The 21,224-nt window shown below is 38.8% G+C and overlaps 1 protein-coding gene across 1 annotated transcript in view; it reads right to left on the reverse strand.

The window, feature by feature from the left end:
- Nucleotides 1–20,620, reverse strand: part of STK3 (serine/threonine kinase 3) — a 281,104-nt gene extending 260,484 nt beyond the window's left edge. The window contains exon 1 of the mRNA XM_043601459.1: nucleotides 20,360–20,620. Within this exon, the coding sequence (XP_043457394.1) occupies nucleotides 20,360–20,385 (26 nt within the window). The 5' untranslated portion in view covers nucleotides 20,386–20,620. The remainder of the gene's footprint in view (nucleotides 1–20,359) is intronic.
- Nucleotides 20,621–21,224: the final 604 nt, after the last annotated feature.

A 21,224-nucleotide genomic window follows, 5' to 3' on the forward strand; every position in this document is an offset into this window, starting at 1 on the left:
CTATTATTACATCAAGTACCACATATCAATCTCATTTTTTAAAGGGGATATTCTTTTGTAAGTGTTCCCAGGAATTTCTCACCTTCAAATCAACTCGTCATTTCTACTCTAAGACGCACTATTACAGCCACTAAACTATGATCTGCTAGAAAGGATTTAGCAGTTTGTTTCTCCCAATGCTATATACTACGCACTCAAGAGATTAAACAGATAAACTTTTAGCTTGTTTTGTGCTTCTTAGATTCCAAATCACCATATCATATTATATGAGATGATAGATGATCTAGGTAAATAGCAATTTAAATTACGGTTTAGGAAAGTTGGTACAGAAGAGCCAAAGAGATGAAAGTCTGAAGTACATTATGGTGATTATGGCAATGGTGGAATACTGCTAATTGTGTAAGATAAACAACATAGTCTTCTTCCAGAGATTTCTTCCCATTCTTCTAAATGTCCTACAAGCCAAATTCCATAATGGAGAAAAGAACTAAAAAAGCTTTAAAACTAAGGGATGGTTTTGTTTCTTGCAATCCAGAAGTGTGGTGACAAGGATCTGGGCTTAAAAGTTAACAGTGGAAATGACAGGAAAGAACAAATTCAAGGGAAATTCTGAAAGGAGAATCATTTCTCACTACAAACAAGGTAAAAAAAAAAGAAGATCTAACTGATCCTCTCAATCACCTAATTTCCATAACCTACACTGAAGCCACAGTGGACTGACTATTCCTTAAGGGTCCTGAATTTGCACATCACACATTTTTTTTAAAATCATATAATCGCTGTACTATAAAAAGCAGATACTGTATAGTTATTTGTACATGATGCAAGATATAAAGGTCATACCCTTCCTATGTCCATTCTCTCTTACGTGATCTTCCCCCTTTTCTCTGCCTGTCAGTTAACCACTTTGTTAAAGATATACTCGAGTCTTCTCTGGGAAGTTTGCAGAGATAGCAAACTCCTCTACCACCATCCCTACCCACCGAAACACAGAGAACTAATCCCACTGTTAACTATGGTCCCAGAGCACTTAGTACACTGAGTCATTATTCCCTTTACTATTTATTTATTGTATGAGCTTATTACTAAAGAGCTAAAATGGGAACTCCATGAAGATAGGGATCATGTCTCATCTAGCTTCATATCTCCAGTAAGTCCTTAAAACAGAATCTCACATACTACTGTTTAATAAACTTTGGTTCAATAAATAAATGAGTAGGAGTGCCTGAGTGGCTCAGCTGGTTAAGCAACCACTTTGGCTCAGGTCATGATCTCACAGTTTGGGAGTTGGAGCCCTGTGTTGGGCTCTGTGCTGTCAGCTCAGAGCCTGAAGCCTGCTTTGGATTCTGTGTCTCCCTCTCTCTCTGCCCCTCCCCTGCTCACCCTCTGTGTCTCTCTCTCAAAACTCAAGAAGCATTAAAAAAAAATTTTTTTTAAATAAATAAATAAATAAACCCAAAATTTGCTACTATAAACCTTATGGAACTTCAAAACGCCTGTCACTCACACAGCACGCTTATAGAGAAAAACCTATGTTCCTGTATCAATTGTTATGGTTCAACACATGCTACTTCAAATCAAATCAGCTTTACTATGTGCTCACTTCAGCAGCACATATAGTAAATCAGCTTTACTATCCCAGCAATAAAAAGTACATACTGAGCCTGGGTGGCTCAGTCAGTTAAGAAACTGACTCTTGATTTCTGCTCAGGTCACCATCTCGTGGTTCAGGAGTTCAAGCCTCACGTTGGTGAGCTGTCAGTAAGTACTGTCAGTGTGGAGCCCGCTTGGGATTCTCTCTCTCATCCCCTCTCTTTCTCTCTCTCTCTGCCCCTCTGCGGCTTCTGTGCGCTCACTCACTCTCACTCTCTCTCTCAAAATAAATAAATAAACTTAAAAAAAAAAAAGTACCAATATCTAGAAGTTGATCCAGAAGCCAAAGCAACCATACAAGGGCTGAAACTCAGGCCATTAGGGACGTTCCAAATTTCATGGTTGCAAGATGGCCCGATTGAACCTTAGATTACAGAAAGTGTAAATGTTACATGAACAAAGATGACAAAGGTCACAGGAACTCATTTCATTCTTCCAAGTGACTCTAAGCTGCTATTCCCTTTATTAATAGACCCTATTCCACAAGCCGGTATTAGAGATACTGAAGATCACATGGAACAAGCAGCTGACTAGGCAGCTTCCCATGCTACACCGTGCACATTTCCTGAGTATGTTTGCAATAAAATTCTATTACTGAAGATAATCTGTGTATCTCTCTTCCTCGTGGTCTTAAAGGACCTAAGTAACAAAGTAACTAATGTAGGAAACCAAGCAAAAGGAAGACACACACACCAAATGCAAAGTGGCAAAAGAGTCACATCACTAATCAACAGAGGTTAGATAGAAGACAGGACTTTGTTTTATACATACTGCTTTTCAGGAGACAGCAGAGTAGTCCAATGTTATGTAATAGACTGAAAACACTGAAAAAGACTGAGCACAAAAGTCTGAGTCTCAAAAGTGTGTATTTGTGGATCATTTTGATCAAAGTTGAAGCCACAAGAGTGGATAAACTCACCAAGGAAATAACTACATAAAAAAAAAAGAGGAGGAAGATAGAAAACAGAAAATGCAAGGTCTATGTCAGTTATGAACTTGAAAGAAGAACACATAAAACAGAGAAAAAGAAGCAACAGGAAAAGCAGAAAGTTGGAGAAAGAGAAAGCTTTAAGAAACAGAGATATGAGAGGGATAAGAACAGGGGGAAAAAAAAGTGGTTTCCGATCTAACCAAGCAATGTCTGAAAACCTGTAACCTTAAAGAAGTTTTATTAGATAGACAAGGCCTAAGCATGTTTCAAGTGAATGAAGCCTTACAAATAGAGATTTTAAAGATTCTAGAACTGGGGAACAAAAACATGATTATAAGAGTAAAGTTATAAAAGTATAAGAAGGGACATGTTCGAAGGTTAGATGAAAGAGGGGAAGAGAAGAAACTGCCCTTCTGTAACAGGAACAAAAATTATGTAAGAACAATAATCAAATGAAATTAAGATGAAAATACATAAGGTGGTTCTTCCTGCCAGTCACAGAATCCCAATCTTATCTACAAAGTAGATGAAATCATCTGCATAAAATTATGTGAAAATATGAGGGTAGGACAGAAAAAGTGTAAATTTAGGACACTGAGGCTCGGAAGCCAGTCAGAAGTTACAGCTTTTTCTGAAAAGTCTTTTAACACTAAACTCACTTCATGCAAGAAACAGGCCCATCATAAAAGGCTCAAAGCAGGGGGAAAGAAAAAAAAAAAAAAACGACTATATTTAATCCTCTTCCTTTCTTTTCTCTGCTTCCAGCTTTGCAGCAGCAGTTTACAAGTTTGTACACAGGTGGTAACTTCTGCTAAGGACGTCTCTTTGGCTTTGAAGAGACTTAAACAAACTTCAGAAGAGAGAAGGCACAGCCAGCTGCTTATGATTAGCTAAAGGTTTTTTGTTTTGTCTTGTTTTTTAGTTGTGGTAAAATATATGTAACATAAAATTTACGATTTTAACTATTTTTAAGTGTACAATTAGGTGGCAATGAGTACATTCACACTGTTGTGCAACCATCACCACTATCCATCGCCGGGACTTTTCATTATCCCAAACTAAAACTCTTCATCCATTCAACAACTTCCCATATTCCCCTCCTCTAGTCCCTAGCAACCACCATATTACTTCCTGTCTCTATGAATTTGACTACTCTAAGTACCTCATATGTAAGTGGAATCGTATGGCACATGTCCTGTGTCTGGCTTCTCTCACTCGTCATGTTTTTAAGATTCACCCATGTTGTATGCAGCGTGTATTATAATTTCATTCCTTTTAAGGTTGAAAATATAGCAGAATGTATATACCACATTTTGCTTATCCACTCATCTATTACTCGACATTTGGGCTGCTTCTACCTATTAGCTATCGTGAATAACGCCGAAAATAAACTCTGGTGTACAGGTATCTCTGAGTCCCTGCCTTCAATTCTTTTGGATATCTACCTACAAGTGGAATTGCTGAATCATATGGTAATTGTATGTTTAATTTTTTAAGAAACCATCATACTGTTTTCCACAGTGACTGTACTATTTTACATTCCAATGTACAAGGAGTCCAATTGCTACACATCCTAGACAACGTTTATTTTCCGGCTTTAAATGAAAAGAAGCTGAGACAACACTATATTCTGGATATGGATATATATACATATATATGTACATACATGTATGTGTATATATATTGTATGTATAAATCTGGAAATTTATATACATATAAAATAGTCATCCTAAACAGTCTGAAGTTATTTCATTGTAGTTTTGATTTGCATTTCCCTAATTAGTGATGTTGAGGTTTTTTTCACAGGTTTATCATCCATTTGTATATCTTTGGAAAAATGTCCGCTCAAGTCCTTTCTCCACTTTTTACTTGGAATGTTTGTTTTGGCCAAAGACCTTTTTTTTTTTTTTCCTGAGTGGGGGGAGAGGCAGAGAAGAAGGAGACCAACAATCCCAAACAGGCTCCAGGCCCAGCACAGAGCCCGATGTGAAGCTCGATCTCACAACCATGAGATCATGACCTGAACTGAAATCAAGAGTCAGATGCTCAACTGACTGAGTCACCCAGGCACTCCTGGCCAAAGACCTTTAAAAAGAGACAAAAAGGAAGACTTTCCACATTGCTAGATCTAGCTCCCTAGTCAAGAATAATTAAAATATGCCTTCTAGATCTCCTGGGAAACTAATCATGGAGAGGAGGATCTGGTCAGAGCGCAAATCCAGCAGAAGAAAAGAACTTTCAACTCTCCAAGAACAGAGATTCCTTCCTCTTAAAGGACCTTCTACCTCATTTCATCTCTGTAGTTTTCAATGCGTTTTTCTTTTATGGCAAATTTCCCTATATTTTAGTGATCACACTACTGGTAGCTTTATTACTAATGACAGTAGCTATTTAATAAGTCATAACTTGGGGCGCCTGGGTGGCGCAGTCGGTTAAGCGTCCGACTTCAGCCAGGTCACGATCTCGCGGTCCGTGAGTTCAAGCCCCGCGTCAGGCTCTGGGCTGATGGCTCGGAGCCTGGAGCCTGTTTCCGATTCTGTGTCTCCCTCTCTCTCTGCCCCTCCCCTGTTCATGCTCTGTCTCTCTCTGTCTCAAAAATAAATAAATGTTAAAAAAAAAAAATTTAATAAGTCATAACTTTTATTAACAGTCATACTGTTATTGCGATATGCTAAGCACCATGCTGCATCTTACATGTGATATCTCATTTAAAATTAAGTTCTCAGGGCACCTGGATGGCTCAGTCGGGCATCTGACTTCGGCTCAGGTCATGATCTCATGGGTTCGAGCCCTCAGTTGGGCTCTTTGCTGGCAGTGTGGAGCGTGCTTGGGATTCTCTCTCTCTGCCCCTTCCCCACTTGTGTTCTCTCTCAAAATAAATAAATAAACTTAAAAAATAAAATTAAGTTATCTGCTTCAGCCCTAGCAGTTTCATCTTGACTGCTGTTATAAAAGTAAAACATCTTTAGCACACATGAAAGGTTTTCATCCTTTAGTCCTTCAACATTCCGTTATCAAGCAATATCAGAGTCTCAACATCAGCCTTAAATAATATTTTCTAGGTTACACAACGACTCTGTCTTGAATCTACAAAATCAAAAATCTTTTTTACTTCAAGCCCAGGAAGTACATTTTACCTCAAACTAATAAATTCAAGGACCTTTTTTTTTCTGCTCTCTTTTGCTTTTTAAAGGCCAGACATCTTGTAAATACTTAGATAGCTCGAAAGTAACACAACTGATTTTTTTTTTTTTAACTCAACTAGAACATATGTATCCAAGTTAAAGTCCTTTTATCCCTTTGGAAAGCTATGTGTTTCTTCAAAAGATGTTGACAGTGATAGATACATTTTTGATACACTTTAGAAAATGGCTTAAGAGATAAATGCTTTACAATTATTAATCATTTAATCTTCACAAAACCCACAGAAAAGGTACTATTTTACAAGTGAGTATACGGAGACCTAGAAAAGTTAACTAACTTGCCCGCCACAGCACTGAGTAAGTGGCAGAACTAAGACGAGAACCAAGGTCTATCTGACTCTAAAGCTCTGGCTTTTTATTGTTTTGCCGTGAGTACCACTGTTTTAATAGTGAAATAGATGTGATTTGATGATCTCATATAGTATTTGCTTAAAATTTATGAGGGTTTACTTAATTATTGGCACTAGAATGAGATGAAATCCACCTAAGAAAACAGATGCTCTACAATGGATAGAAGATTTTTCAAAATTAAAGTCTTATTTTTCAGCTCTATCATACCATTTCCTCTCAGGTTGGGCTCTTCGCCCAAAAATACTCCGAAATTATAATTTCCTGGCAAAGAGCTTTAAAGGAAAAGAAGCTGACATTTTTTTCCCCTTCTTTCACCCTTCAGAGTCTTTCATTTTTATTTTCTAAGAACGTTTCACTTACCCTCAACTGGAAAGGATAGGATTCCTTTTAATTTCTTGTAACAAACCTATTGGAAGAAATGCTGCAATACACTCCCTAGCTTTAAAGACACAGTAATGCATATTACTTTATTAACAATAAGTTTAAAAAAAAAAAACAAAACAAAAACCAAAGCCACAAAAGGCAGACAACACAAAACAGCACATCTGAAAATGTTCTGACATATTCATGTCCTGTTAAAATAAAAATTAAAAATAATCTAAGAAATATGCACAACTGTAAATCTCATAACTTTAACCCAGGTCCTTATAAAGATTTTTAAATACTCAATAACCATACCTAAATTTGAGAACTAAAAAAAAGGGAAGAGAATCTTTAATTGATTAAGAATAAAAGAGGAACTTCCATATGAAACTTGCCAAGGGCAATCCATGTACCTGCTATACAGAAAAATCTTCTATGATTTGTGCCAAAGACACTACCTACACTTTAAAACTGGATTTACTCATAGATTTTGTCCCTATTTATTTCCTACACTTCAAATTCTGAAGGTAATATATAAGGATTTAGTCCTCATACACTGACAACTCCTCACTCCCATCCCTAGAATACTGGAATTAACTAAAATTTTAAAAAATTAACTGAAATTAACATAAATACATTAAAGGTATACCTATATTAATAAAAGTGTAATTTCAAGGAAAGTTTAAACTATGACAGTATTAATATGTATATCATTCAGTGAGTTGTGTACTCTGCTTTCTGTTTAATGTTTACAGACTTTCATAAATAGAGACGAGAACTGTGAAGACAGTGGCTCAGTTCTGCTATTTGTGTAGATGGACACTATCTTGCTTGATTTCTCAGCACAGTTTGATTACACAGTAACAGTACATATGAAGCCATTTCTCAGTATTTCTCTGTGGTTCTTTGTAAACAAATTAAGAGGATTACGATCCTTTATGAAAACAATTTTTGCTTTTTTTTTTTTTTTAGTGTTCATTTATTTTCGAGAGAGAGAAACAAAGACAGGGCACGAGCAAAGAAGGGGCAGAGAGAGAGGGAGAAACAGAATCTGAAGGAGGCTCCAGGCCTGAGCTGTCAGCACAGGGCCAGACACAGGGCTCAAACTCACAAACCGAGAGATCATGACCTGAGCTGAAGTGGGACACCTAACTGACTGAGCCACCCAGGTGCTTCAGTAACTTTTGCTTTTCTAAATTGGGGTTATTTTTATCTGTTTGGTTTTGTTTTTTTAGAAATAAAAATAAAATTTTAAAATCCCAAGGATATCTAATAGAAAAAAATTTTGATTATAAGAAAGATAAACAGCCTAAATACTTTGCCCATAGAAATTAAAAATAAACAAGTCTAAGTGTAATGCTACAGTATTTGCATGAGTATAAATACCCTCTGAAATTCCAATGCACTTTTGTAATAATATCATGAGTTACCAAAATCTAAGTAATGTTCTAAAATGACAGAAGTATTTTTTAGCTGAATTCTGTGGGCTTAAGGTAATAACCTGTTCCCTTTTGGATGAAAAATTTGGATATTTTCATATTAAAACTTAAGAACTTAGGGAAGTTCGGAATAATTTTTTCTCCCCTTCACTGCATATAATGTTCCTCCTCTTGGTCAAAAGATAATTTCAAGATGTACTATGAACCCAGAAGAGAAAAAGACCTCTAATAAGCAAAACGGACACAACATGCATGTATTTTACTTTCGGAAAGGGAGAGCAGCTGTCAGGTCAGGTCATTATTTCTGAGATAAGTGGCAGTTTAAAGAAGGATACAGTAATGAGAATGACAGATAACAGTAAAAGACAAGACTAAGTTCAGGGGAAAACCAGTTACATACAGCAACAAAGCTTCAAACACACCAAAAGAGCACACTTGACTGTTTCTATGAACTAAAATTATGAACGGTTCTATGAACTGCCTCTATGACTTTTTATGAACAAGAAAAGCAAGAAGATGATTTGCTTTCTTTCTTTTTTTTTTTTTTAATTTTTTTTCTTCAACGTTTATTTATTTTTGGGACAGAGAGTGACAGAGCATGAACGGGGGAGGGGCAGAGAGAGAGGGAGACACAGAATCAGAAACAGGCTCCAGGCTCTGAGCCATCAGCCCAGAGCCTGACACGGGGCTCGAACTCCCGGACCGCGAGATCGTGACCTGGCTGAAGTCGGACGCTCAACCGACTGCGCCACCCAGGCGCCCCTGATTTGCTTTCTTGAAGTTTCAGAAGACTGAGCCAAGTGCCTTCATTTTGGTATGATTTCAGTCAAAACTGGTTATATAAAAGTGTTTGTAAAATACTTAAAATATATTGCTTAAAGTGGTTTACTTCATTTATTTGAAAAACCCATTACGTGGTACACCATACTTCACAATGATGCTAACTATAGTTAAAATTATAACCATATCACTATTTTGACAGGCTCTTTGAAATCACAAGGATTTATGAATATTAATGAAAGCTATCTAATCAAGTGCTGAGAGTCTATATAAAAGGCAGAGAGGGGAATCCCACTGTCTTATCATTAGCCTAGTACCTGAATTCTCTTCTATTAGAAAAACAAAAACAAAAAGCCTTGGAAGTATACAATAAGAATCTAGTTCATGGGAGAAAAATTCCTTCTGCAGGGAAAGAAAATCATCAAAACACTTTCTTCTCAAGAGTTAATTAGTACATACATTTTTAATTTCCACTGGAATTTTATGCCATTCCATCATTTAATTTCACATTTTTTTCTTATAATTCTTAGAAATTACATAAATATAAATTTTTTCATGGCAATCATTTCTCTATGATCCAAATATCTATGATCCAAATTTCACTGATTACTAAAAATGTTTGAATGGATAATCATTGGAAAATAATTACTGGTTGCTGTTTAACTGCAAGACAATAGATCAACTTATAGGTCCAACATATCAACTTATAAATCCAACCTAATGTCTTTTAATACAGTAAGTGATTACACCAAAACTAACTCTTTCTAAAGTTATGTGACACAGCATCAAATGTAAATTACCCACCACATCACTGAGACAAATATCCTGTATTATCTAATCAAAAGCACAGTAAAACTTAACTAAAGGGGCTGATATCAAAACTAAAAAAAGGAATAACATATGGCATTTAATATCTGGATATACTTCATTTTGCAATTCATCATACTGTAGTAAGTTAGAATTGGATTTATACAGCAGCCTCAAAAGGTGCCCTTGAATTTTGTTTGTGCACAGATATACTTTTATGTATGCAAGACAAAGCAAGCTAAAAGGTCTACCTTAAAAAATAAGGCCTGAAATCTAATCTTATCACTAGTGGTGGTTTTTGTCTTGGATTCTTTTATTTTCTTTTTTGTTTAAGAAAAGAAGAAACTAGGTCACCTAAAACCCTAAGGAGGTGAGAAAGAAGTAAGGCTGGATATTAGGATAATAGTGGGTCAAAGGGTAACCAAAGTAAGAGAAGGGAGAACATGAAGGTAAAAGTCCACTCAAAATAGTCTCTACCATAGAATTTGTCTACACACGCCCAATTTCTGGCTTAAAACTTAGAAAAATAAAGGTATGGTAGAGATTATCCAGAGGAAGAAGCTCAAAACTTCCAGTGCTATCAGATTTTTTGACACAGTATCCCACAGTTGGAAAGAATGAGTCAGTTCTCCTATTTGTGAAAAAAACACTATTTAAAATTAAAGTGGCACTAACCACACTAGTGCCAGGGTTAAGGTCCTAAAATACCATTTCTCACTAAAAGAAAGTAGTGCTTCTTGGACAAATGGTTGATTCCGGATCCAGGACAGGAAATGGATATATTGAGCCCTGAATATCTTATCACTGCAGACAACGAGGAAGCTACAGGTCACGTTGTCCCTGAAGGGACTTCCACTGACGAAAGACGGGGGGACACTTTGAATTTCAGCAACAGTAACTGCAATGGATTAAAATCCATCAAGTATGGGGCGCCTGGTGGCTCAGTTGGTTAAGTGTCCAACTCTTGGTTTCAGCTCAGGTCATGATGTCATGGTTTGTGAGTTCGAGCCCCACATCGGGCTCTGCACTGACGGTGTAGAGCCTGCTTGGGATTCTCTCTCTTCCTGTCTCTCTCTGTCCCTCCCATGTGTGCTCTCTCTAAAAAATAAATGAATAAACTTTAAAAAATAAAATAAAATCCATCAAATATGCTTAAATCCATTAGCTCATAATGGCACTTAAAAAAAAAAAAGAATTGCTTCCCTTTGGAGAAAAATAGGGAACTAATTCATTCTCTTGAAAATGTGTAAATAAAGGGGAAGAATCCAGCATTTATCCTGTTTTATTTTATAAAGTGTACCACTGGGTAATCAAACAAAAGATGAGGGAGGTGACTCTCTATAAAAACATTCCAACTAATAAATGAAAACAAAATGATGTATTTAGACATTCACCATTTTGCAACATCCAATGAATTAACAGAAATAAGCACTAACCATCAACAGCTGCTAATATCAGAAAAAAGAGACGCAACTAGACACGAAGTGACTAATACAGTCTTGCCAAACACCACCTATAACAATTCCTATGGGATCAAAACTGAGCCCGTCAGTCTCTGGATCCAGTTACCCATTTGCAGAAAATATGGAGGGCAAAAGAAGATCTAGAATTGCACCTTGTGTAAGCTGTCAGCAAAATCCAGGCTGTGAAAAACTATAAACAGCTTGAGTTCTTCAACGGGAAAAAGAAAAGGGATAGAGAAACTAATGTAAAGATTAAAAATGACAACTCCTAGGGCACCTGGGTGGCTCAGTCAGTTGAACGTCTGACTTTGGCTCAGGTCATGTTCTCACAGTTCATGAGTTCGAGCCCATCAGGCTCACTGCCGTCAGTGCAGAGCCTGCTTTGGATCCTATGTCCTCCTCTCTCTCTCCCCTTCTCCCACTTGTGCTCCCTCAAAAATAAATAAACATTAAAAATAATAATAAAAGTAACAACTCCTATAAAAACTATTTTTTTAATTGGCAAGACTAACCCTAGAGTGTCTAGCAATGCACATTTAAGTTACTACTATAAAAGTCAGGATAAGGGTTACTTATGGGGAAAGGCAGCTATGACTGGGATGGAACACTAGGAAGGGAGTGTGGCAGAGTTCTTTTTCTTAACCTGACTGGTGATTACAAAGGTGTCTGCCTTAAGCCATACACCTGTTTTTCACTGATGCTTTCTTTTTTTTGCAGTAAAAACATTTTTTTTAATTTTTTTGATGTTTTTATTTATTTCTGAGACAGAGAGAGACAGAGCATGAGCAGGGGAGGGGCGGAGAGAGAGGGAGACACAGAATCTGAAGCAGGCTCCAGGCTCTAAGCCGCCAGCACAGAGCCCGACGCGGGGCTCGAACTCACGGACCGTGAGATCATGACCCGAGCTGAAGTCGGACGCCCACCCGACTGAGCCACCCAGGTGCCCCTAGTAAAAACATTTTTTAATAGCAGGTCACCAGGACACCTGAATGTTGCAAACACCTAACAAACGTTTGGTATATTCCCCATTCTCTAGATTCATACAGTGAAAAAAGAGGTTAAAAAAGAAGTTAGTGTCCATTATTTCCTCCCAATCCACTTCCTCTCCTAAGGGAACCACCTAATACCACATTTCAAGCCCAACACATTCACTTTTCTGGGAGTTGGAAATTCTAAGAAATAGACTATAAGGTACCCAAACCTGTTCCTCTCCAGGTCTTCTCCACTCCTAAGTTGCTCAAACACAAAACCTACGGGCCAGAATTGACAATCTCTTCCTCAGTCCCCACATCTAGTCTATCAGTAAGTCCTTCATTTCCAACTCCAAAATATAATTTAAATCTATCCACACTTCTCTCCATCTCCACTGACTCCACCACCTAACCATGAACTATTCCAATAGATTCCTAACTTGTTTCCCTGCTTTTATTCTTAACCCTCTACAATCTATTCTACCCAAACCAACCAGAATGATTGCTTTTAAAAGCATAAACTGCTTAAAATTCTGCTTAAAACCCTTTAATGCCAGCCCACTGCACTCTTACATCCAAATTCCTTTCCATGGCCTGCATCATTGACTCTCTGCCCATTTCTCTGACCTCATCTCCAACCACTTTCTCCCATTTTACAATCCAGCCACGGTGGCCTCATTTCAATTCCTCCCACACACTAAACTCTTTGCCACCTCCAGGCCTTCTCACAGCTTTCCCTCTGCCTGGAACACTCTTTCCAGCTACTCACGGGGATAACTTCTCACAACCCCATGTCACAGCTTTAGTATTATCTTTTCAGAGAAGCCCTGTCCAACCGTCCTATAAAACAGGTTCCACCATTCTTCTCTATCAATACGAGCTATTTCTCTCCTTCACAGCTCAAGCTCCAACTGGAGTGTATGTTCTTCTATGAGGTCAAAGATTTCAACTGCTACATTTAACAATGCACCCAATATGTAGCACTTGAAAGGCAGTTAATTAATAATTACTAATATATGAATAAATGAGCAATTGAATGAACTCAAGGCTGACAGCCAATTTCTGTCATGAGCAATGATCAATGAGTAAAGAAAGCCAGTTTTTAGAAAGAAATAGGAGAATGGGGCAACTCAGCAGACTCAGGAGAGATCACCTAGCTCCAGAGAGAGTCGGGGAAATTAAATGTGTATTACCTTTAACTTATGCTTTCCTCAAATATGTAAAAGGTCTACCTAAATTACAAAAATAATTTTAACTTGCATTCTCCAACTACAGGACTCTAGGTCCAATGGTCTCACAAAATCAAAAATCCTGAAAATGAAAAATGATCTGGACAGACAGTAGTAACATTCTGTATTCTGAATATAGAAACTATCTCATCTTTGGAATCACATATGCTCAACAATTTCCCATTTTCTAAGTGTGAGAGTGTGTGTGTGTATACCAAGATACTAATATTTATATCAAGATACCCGCAACTATCTGAAAATGTTACTCTATTTGACCTCTTTACTAAGGTGTCTGGTATCATGTAAAATTTATAAACTAATTCAGAACCCACTATACTATCACATCTCTACCTATATTAATTATCAGCAATATTAACTGTTTTCTGCAATTCTCACTTTGCTATGAAGTCATTTTGTAAGTTATGTCCTTTAAGATACTTTTAAGAAGTTCAAGGTAATCTGTACCTTATTATTCGTGGCATGCAAACAATGAACTTATTTTTAATATTTATACATGTCTATTTACATACTTATTTGTATCTATTCAACTTTAGATTCTGTGGAAAAACCAGTTGTAATGAGACATTTCAAATATAGAATCTGTTCTAAGATTCTAAGAATTGAAGAGCTAAGAATTGAAATTAGAATAATCCTAAAATATGAGGCAATTCAAATAAGATCTCAACAAAAAAGAAACTTGGATCAAATAAAAAAGAAAGTTTCTATGAGATAGTATAAATTTTTCCTTCGCAGAAAAACTAAAGACCTTTGTTATTTAGGAAGGGGAGAACTAGTAGGAAGTCAGAAATTGAGGCAATCATAATTATAGCTTTGCACGGGGTCATTCTACACCAGGAGGCAAATGAGCCTTTGCCTGATAGCAACCTTTATGTATTACATATTCTTTTGTGAACTCTGTCAGACATCATAGACCACAGTTTTCCATTGTCCCATACTTCAATTGGGACCTATATAAAATGTTCAAAATACTGTGACTTTTAAATTACAGCTTCCTTTCTCCCTATCACCACTATCCTTTTTAGATTCTTAAAGAATATCTCTATTGTGTATATAGGTAGTTACCCCAGTCTGGATTCCTCTGGCAATGCTATCATAGAGCTTTTAAGTATGAGGATGGAGTCTAAAATGAGATAAGTTTCTCGACTGTCACTACAACATACGCCAGCAATGTTTTTTCAAACTGCAGATCACAACCCATTAAAAGGTCATGAAAATAATTTGGTGGACCATGACTAGCAGTTTTTCAATGAAACAGAACAGAAAGTAGAAAAATACCAAAAACATCCTACATAGTACGTTGTATGAAACTTCTGTTTTAATTTGATATGTATGTGGGCCTGTCCTGGGTTTCACCATCAATTTTTTTTTTTAATTTTTTGAGAGCCACTAATATATGATGGCCTGAAGTGACAGTACCTTTAGTTGAACACAGACTTCTTTGAAACCAGAAAAATTAAATTCAAAGCACTTCCCCCCACCTCTACAATCCAGAATCTAGAAGTACTCAATTTAAACCTTTTATGATTTTTTTTAATTAATGTATTTATTTTGAGAGAGAAAGAGAGATATAACACGTAAGCTGGGGAGGGGCAGAGAGAGAGAAAGAGAGAATTCCAAGCAGGCTCTGCACTGTCAGCGCAGAGCGGATGTAGGGTTCAAACTCCCAGACCATGAGAACCTGAGCTGAAACCAAGAGTCGGACGCTTAACCAACTGAGCCACCCAGGTACCCCTAAGCCTTTTGTTATTAAACCTCTACTGATACACATTTCTAGAATGAGCATTTAGATGACGTAAGAAAAACAAATTTCAACCCAGCTATGTTTAATATATGTTTATCTTTTTCTTTACATTTCTAACTAATTCTTCGGTTCTAATATATGCTATCTCTCAGCCCCTTAAAGAACAAAGGATAAATTAATCTTTGCCTCAGGTTGGCCAAAGACTGAGTTTATCTCCTGTCTTATGTTGCAACTGAAGTTTGCTCACCAGGACCAGCTCCAGATGTTACTGTTCCCTCTTTAGGAAGGAAGAGCCAATTGACTGGTCCCATCTACAGGACTTAAGTCAATTACAGAGGAGTTGGTGCCATCCCCAATTAACTGAGAAAAGCCAAAGGGAGGACAGATACACTTAGGGACCCTGTCATTAAAGAGATGCTCCTGTTTGTTTCTTTTCTTTCCCTCTGAACTACTCAGAACCTCCTCCCCTAGCTTGCCTCTAAAGTTGGGAGCTTCCCACAGGGCCTACTTGAGGCTATTGGCCTTTGTTTTTTTTTCTTTTCTTAGAGGTCATCTTCTCAAAGAGAACTCTAGCTCCCAATCTCTACTATAATAAGCACAGAAGAATTTTACTTTGTAACATTCCAAGGGCGCATGAATCAGTAATACAGACATAAAATGAAGCCCATAACTCTTGTCTTTGCAATGTCTTCATGATTTTTGTCATACCCTAGTATCTACTTAACTGATTTGTTGCTTTGTCCCACACAATTCAATTCTAAGAGTTGACAGTTCCTGCTGTCTGTTTATCTGCATTCCCAATTTCTGGTCTAAGGTCAGGGCTACTGATGCTACAGGCTGATTGATATTGGCTTCTCATGCTGAGGAATCTATGAATACCTTATACTTTACCCTCCTGTATCATCATCCTTTTTTTTTTTTCAATGTTCATTTATATTTGAGAAACCACAAGCAGGGAGGGACAGAGAGAAGGGGACAGAGGATCCGAAGCGGGCTCCACGCTGACAGCAGCTAGCCCATGTGGGGCTTGAACTCACGAACCCACGAGATCATGACCTGCGCTAAAGTCAGACGCTCAACTCACTGAGCCACCCAGGTGCTCCACCATCTTTTACTTTCACTTTTTCATTCCCTACTAATTTATCTTCTGACTGATATTCCATTTATTCATAGCAACACTTTCCCTTATGAAATAATGGTTTCCTTACCTTCACTTTTCATTGAATGCACTGTATAACCCTAATATTTTTTACCTTGAGTCTTCAACTTTACTTCCCCCAACTACCTTTACACACTATAAAAAAAAAAAAAAAAAAAAAAAACCTGCCAAAGAATCCAACCATAGCTTAAATCAAAGAACTCTCCTTATCCGTCTTGAAAGTAAATTTCAGTAGCTTACTCTCTTCTTATTAGCCTTCCAGTGTTTTCACTGTCCCACACCAACTTTTCCTCCAAATATACCTTAACCAATGCATTTTACGTTTTAAGTAACTATTAATTCTATCATCTGAGGAACAAGGCCTGTCTGATACAGTATATCTCTCCAGCAATGAATTCTGTCTGCTCTTTAACAACTATATAGGTGGTATATATGACTACCTATCCTCAAGCAACCAGAGTTTTCATGCTACCCACCACCTGTCTTTCATAGAGGTCGACCTCCCTTTTTATGAACGTTCTACTTGGTGAAGAGCCCATGTTCTGATCATTTCCTTTCCTATCTATCAAAACTTATCTACTGTGTGGTCATTTTTCTTTCATCTAGCAGTTCCCCTACAGAGAAATCTGAGAAACTCAACTTACCAAAGAGCTAATAATTAATAACCATTTGATGGACTTCCTTCCCAGAGGAACTTCATTTTAATAAGGACTTATAAAGACCTCTGTGACAGACCTTTTAAGGAAACCTGGGGAATCTAAAAGCTATTCTGATACCTTAAGTCAGGGACCATAGGTGACCACATCTATTGCCTATATTTAACACAGCCTGGTTGGTGAGACCAAATCAATGAAGTGAGGTAAGAGGGGCCTTCCAGATCCTCTAGTCATGATTCTCAGATCTGGCTGCACAGTGGAATCTCCAATTCCCAGAGGAAAAGGATGATACCAAAGAGCAAAGGCAGGCCTAACACCCAGGCCTAACACCAGGTCAGATATATATTAACAACACGCTAAAAATATAAAGACATGTATGAGAATAACAAATACCCAATTCAGGACAGTGACTACCCTTTGGGGGAGAGGGAGGGAATGCAACTGAGAAGAGACATACTTCGGGAGCTTCAACTATATTTGTAATATTTTACTTCTAAAGCTGGATAATGTGACACATAAGTACTTATTAAATTAGCTTTTGAATATCTAAAATTTTGTAATTGAAAAAAGTACAATATGAAGATGGCACACACTCAAAGGGATATAATATTAGGAATACAGAGAAATACTCTAGGCTAGAAAGCACTCAAAAAAGATACTTTATGAAGCAGGCCTTGAAGGAAGAATAAAACATAGATTACTAGCAAAAACTAACATAAATTTCTCTAAATGAAAAGCATGAACAAAGGCAAAGTTGGGAGTACCCATAGCCTACAACCTACATAAAAGACAAAGGGGAAACTTTAGAACAGATTCATTTTGGAGAAGAGTAACAAAGCCTGGGGATTAAGTCTGAGACCAAGGGATAAGAGTCTTGGGTACTAAGTAGACTAATGTGCCCCAATCCAAAAGAAAAAAAAAAAAAGGAAAAGCATGGGGGAAGTGATGTTTTAACAAAACAAATCAGAAGCCATGTGCAGGATGAACTAAAGTAAACAGACTCCTATGGGTCATTAGGAGGTTCTGTAGGGCAGCAAAAGGGGAAGAGAAGGTGGTAAAGCACTGAGAACCAGGTCCTAGTGCCCTATCTCTACTCCCAACAGAGCCTTTCTACTGCTAAAAATTTTTGAAAACTACTGCAGTAAAATACCTAGTTGGAAGGCACTGCTGTAAATCATGTATGACTGTCATAAAACCCAGGAATGGGGTAGGAATATCAAAAATGAAAAAGGGAAAAGAAGATGAATCCAGACTTTTTGGTGGAGAATTCAACAGGACCTAGGGACAAACTAGATGGAATAACGAAAGAGTGGATCTGCATGAAAAAATCAAAAATACCAACCAAATAGCAGCTGTTGGTCATCCAGACTTGAACACCAGCAATATACATGTGAGCATGTCAAAGTGTTTGAGCTACCCAAGGGAGAAAAGCAAAGTGACATTCCTACAGAGATCAGGAAAAGAACAAGCCAAGGACCCACAAGACTGTACCCAGAAATGACCACCACATCATGGAAGGCTAAGCAAGCAAGCAAGTTTTAAGAAAGAGGTATCACTATACACAGTGAGAGGATGCACAGCCCCGTACAGCCAATCAGATTCAGCGTTCTGGCATTCCTCCCCCTGACCAGATTATTTGACCTGACTTTCGATTAATAAGGAAAAAATAAACTAGCAACATTTAACATCATCAAACACATTGTGAAGCACTGGGCTAAGTACTTTATACACGCCCTCATTTAATCCTCAAAACACACTTTACAGATGAAGAAATTAAACGTAGAACAAGCATAGTAAATTACAGAGCCAAGATCTCTGTTTCTTAGGACAATAAAATAAAGGAATGTGTATATAAAGTTCCTGGCAAATAAAAGGACCTTAATGGCAGCTATATTTTATTATTAGAAGGTAATGATCAACAGGGAGAAAAAACTCACTGTCAGTAATCCCTGTCACGGCCTTCCGTGTGGCAAACTCTTTTGGTGTCCTCAGCTATAAAACAGGATCAATGCCTGTAATCCAAACTATTTAATAGGGTTGCAATGGTGATATTGTGAAAATGCAAATGCTACGAAAAAATTTTAAGCCATATTCGAATATATGGGATTAATGTCACATATCTTGCTCTTCAGAAATGCCTTCCTGGGTCAACACAAGTCTCTCTGAAGAGAGCTAAAAATAAGCCTGTTAGATGTGCAAGCACCACTTTGCAAAGTATAAATGACCATGGAATGGTTACATACACCACCACCGTCTCCCCCTGACCCCTCTAGGTTTTCTAATGCCCCTACAAGGCCAGGGGTTCCCTTACACCTGTAATGAAACTTTGAGCGCTCAGAGCTAATGAATAGAGAGAACCTCTACTTCAATTTGGACTTAAGTTGGCCCTCGGGCATTATGTCACAGGTGCCCCCCTTCCCATTTTTTTTCTATGGTATTAATACTGGGTGTCTAGTCAACACTAGAATTCAATACTTTACAAAATGCCAGATAAGAATCTATCAAGGGCTCTGTGTGATAGCAGGTCTCTTTTGGAAACCCCTCCACAACCCCCCTTTCTTCACCTGAACAGATGGTTTCCAGGCCTTAAGGCTCACATGTCTGGTTACCCAATTCACAACAGCTCACAAAGTTCCTACCTTTTCAATTATTCCATGTTCCTGAATATATCACCTTTCATCTAAAGATCGCTAAGTATCAAAACCCAAGAACTCCTTAATCTTCACAACAGCACTATCTGGGAGAGAGATTAGTACATTTTATAAATTAAAAATGAAAGACCTAGGTTAAATGTTTTAAACAACATCATTAATTGACACTGATTCATCCTTGGGGGGAAAAATACCCACTATGAACTTACATCAATGGACAGCCTTGATTTAGCTAGATCATTTCAAATATTAGTTTAAAAGTATCTACTGTGTACTCTTACTCTTCCAATACATTAAACATGAAATATAAACTAACAGTAAATACCAAAGCATCACTATTTTTATATGCTAGAAGAAATACAAAAAAACTATAGGAGGGAGGGGTTCTAATTTAAGATTCCCACTGCCTTGCATCCATAAATACTTTTGAACTTGACGGCGATAGGGAGAACACCTGTCAGGGCAGTATATCCACAAGTTTTACAGACTGTGTAGCTATTAATATTGAATTCCTTAAACTGTAAATAAATAACCCGCCTTCTCAAATAAAAGGCAGTATTATGAAAAACATTTGACAAGAACGCCTACATAGTTGTAAGCTGCCTAATCAATTTCCTAGTTTTACGTCTCGGGGCTTCGTGAACTTGCCGGGAGGGAAAAGTCCTCCCGGCCCAGGAGTCCGGCCACGGGGAGCCCGGCGCTGCCCAGAGACTTTCCACGCCGCCAGGCCCCGCGGCCGCGGGAGAGGCGAGGCTCGGCCTCCCCTCGGGCCCCGTCGGCGTTGTGGACAGACGCGGCCCGGCACTCGGACGTGCCTCCGACTCCCGACGGGCCTGGTCTGGGCCCCGCAGTCGCGAAGGGGGTCGCGGTCCGGCCTGGCCTAGCCGCCCCCGCCCGCGGCCGCCGCCTCCCTCCTTCTCCTGGTTCCCCACGTTCGTTACCTCTTGGGCGCTGGCGGCTGCTCCATGGCGGCGGGGGACAGAAGGAGGGATCTGGTGGGCGGTGAAGGACGGAGGGAGGCGAGGAGCCGGGGCACCGGCCGGCCGAGCCCCGGGAAACACAAGGGAAACTCCAGGAACTCGGACCAACTTTCCCGTAACTCCTCGGCGGATCCCCCTCCCGCTCGCGAGTGCGGCTCCTCCCGGCGCGCCCCGCCCCTCGGCCGCCGGCCGCGGTCCTGGGAGAGTGGGTGGAGCCAGACGCGGCCCAGGCATGGTGGGCGGAGCCAGGCCCTGGTCGGGCGAGCGGAGTCGGGGGCGGAGGGACGCGCGGGCCACCTGGCTGGGAGGGGGGGGTGGGGGAAAGCGCGGGGACTGGAAGAGCTAGAGGCTAAGGCCTAGTAGCGACTCAGAATCCGTCTTTTCTGGCCATGGGCACGTTCCTTTGAGCCGGCCAAGAGCTGCCGCTGCACACTTGCCTTCATTGCGTTTGCCCCAAACCGATTTGACTCATTTATCTGGATTTCTCAGGGACACATCCCAGGCATCTTGTGCAGCCTTTTGAAGTGTTACTAACTGCCCACGCTTCCTTCTAGTTGTTTATAATTATTGGCTATGTTTTCCCGCAGCCATATGACATTTGTAGCTACAGCAGTAGGGATTCTTTCTGGAAATTCTTGTTTGATGTTGATTGTAGACAAGCTCCTTGCTACATTTCACTATAATTACGTCTAATTACAAAGAAAATAATTACTGTAGTGAGATCTCTCAGTGCACCAGTTTCAGTGCGCTGTGGTCTTGCCAGCTATTCACTTGGGTAACCTGGAAAACCTATCACAAATTATGGTGCATAGAAAAGTACTCAAGA

This window comes from Prionailurus bengalensis, chromosome F2, assembly GCF_016509475.1.
Source record: "Prionailurus bengalensis isolate Pbe53 chromosome F2, Fcat_Pben_1.1_paternal_pri, whole genome shotgun sequence".
Classification (NCBI taxonomy): Eukaryota; Metazoa; Chordata; class Mammalia; order Carnivora; family Felidae; genus Prionailurus; species Prionailurus bengalensis.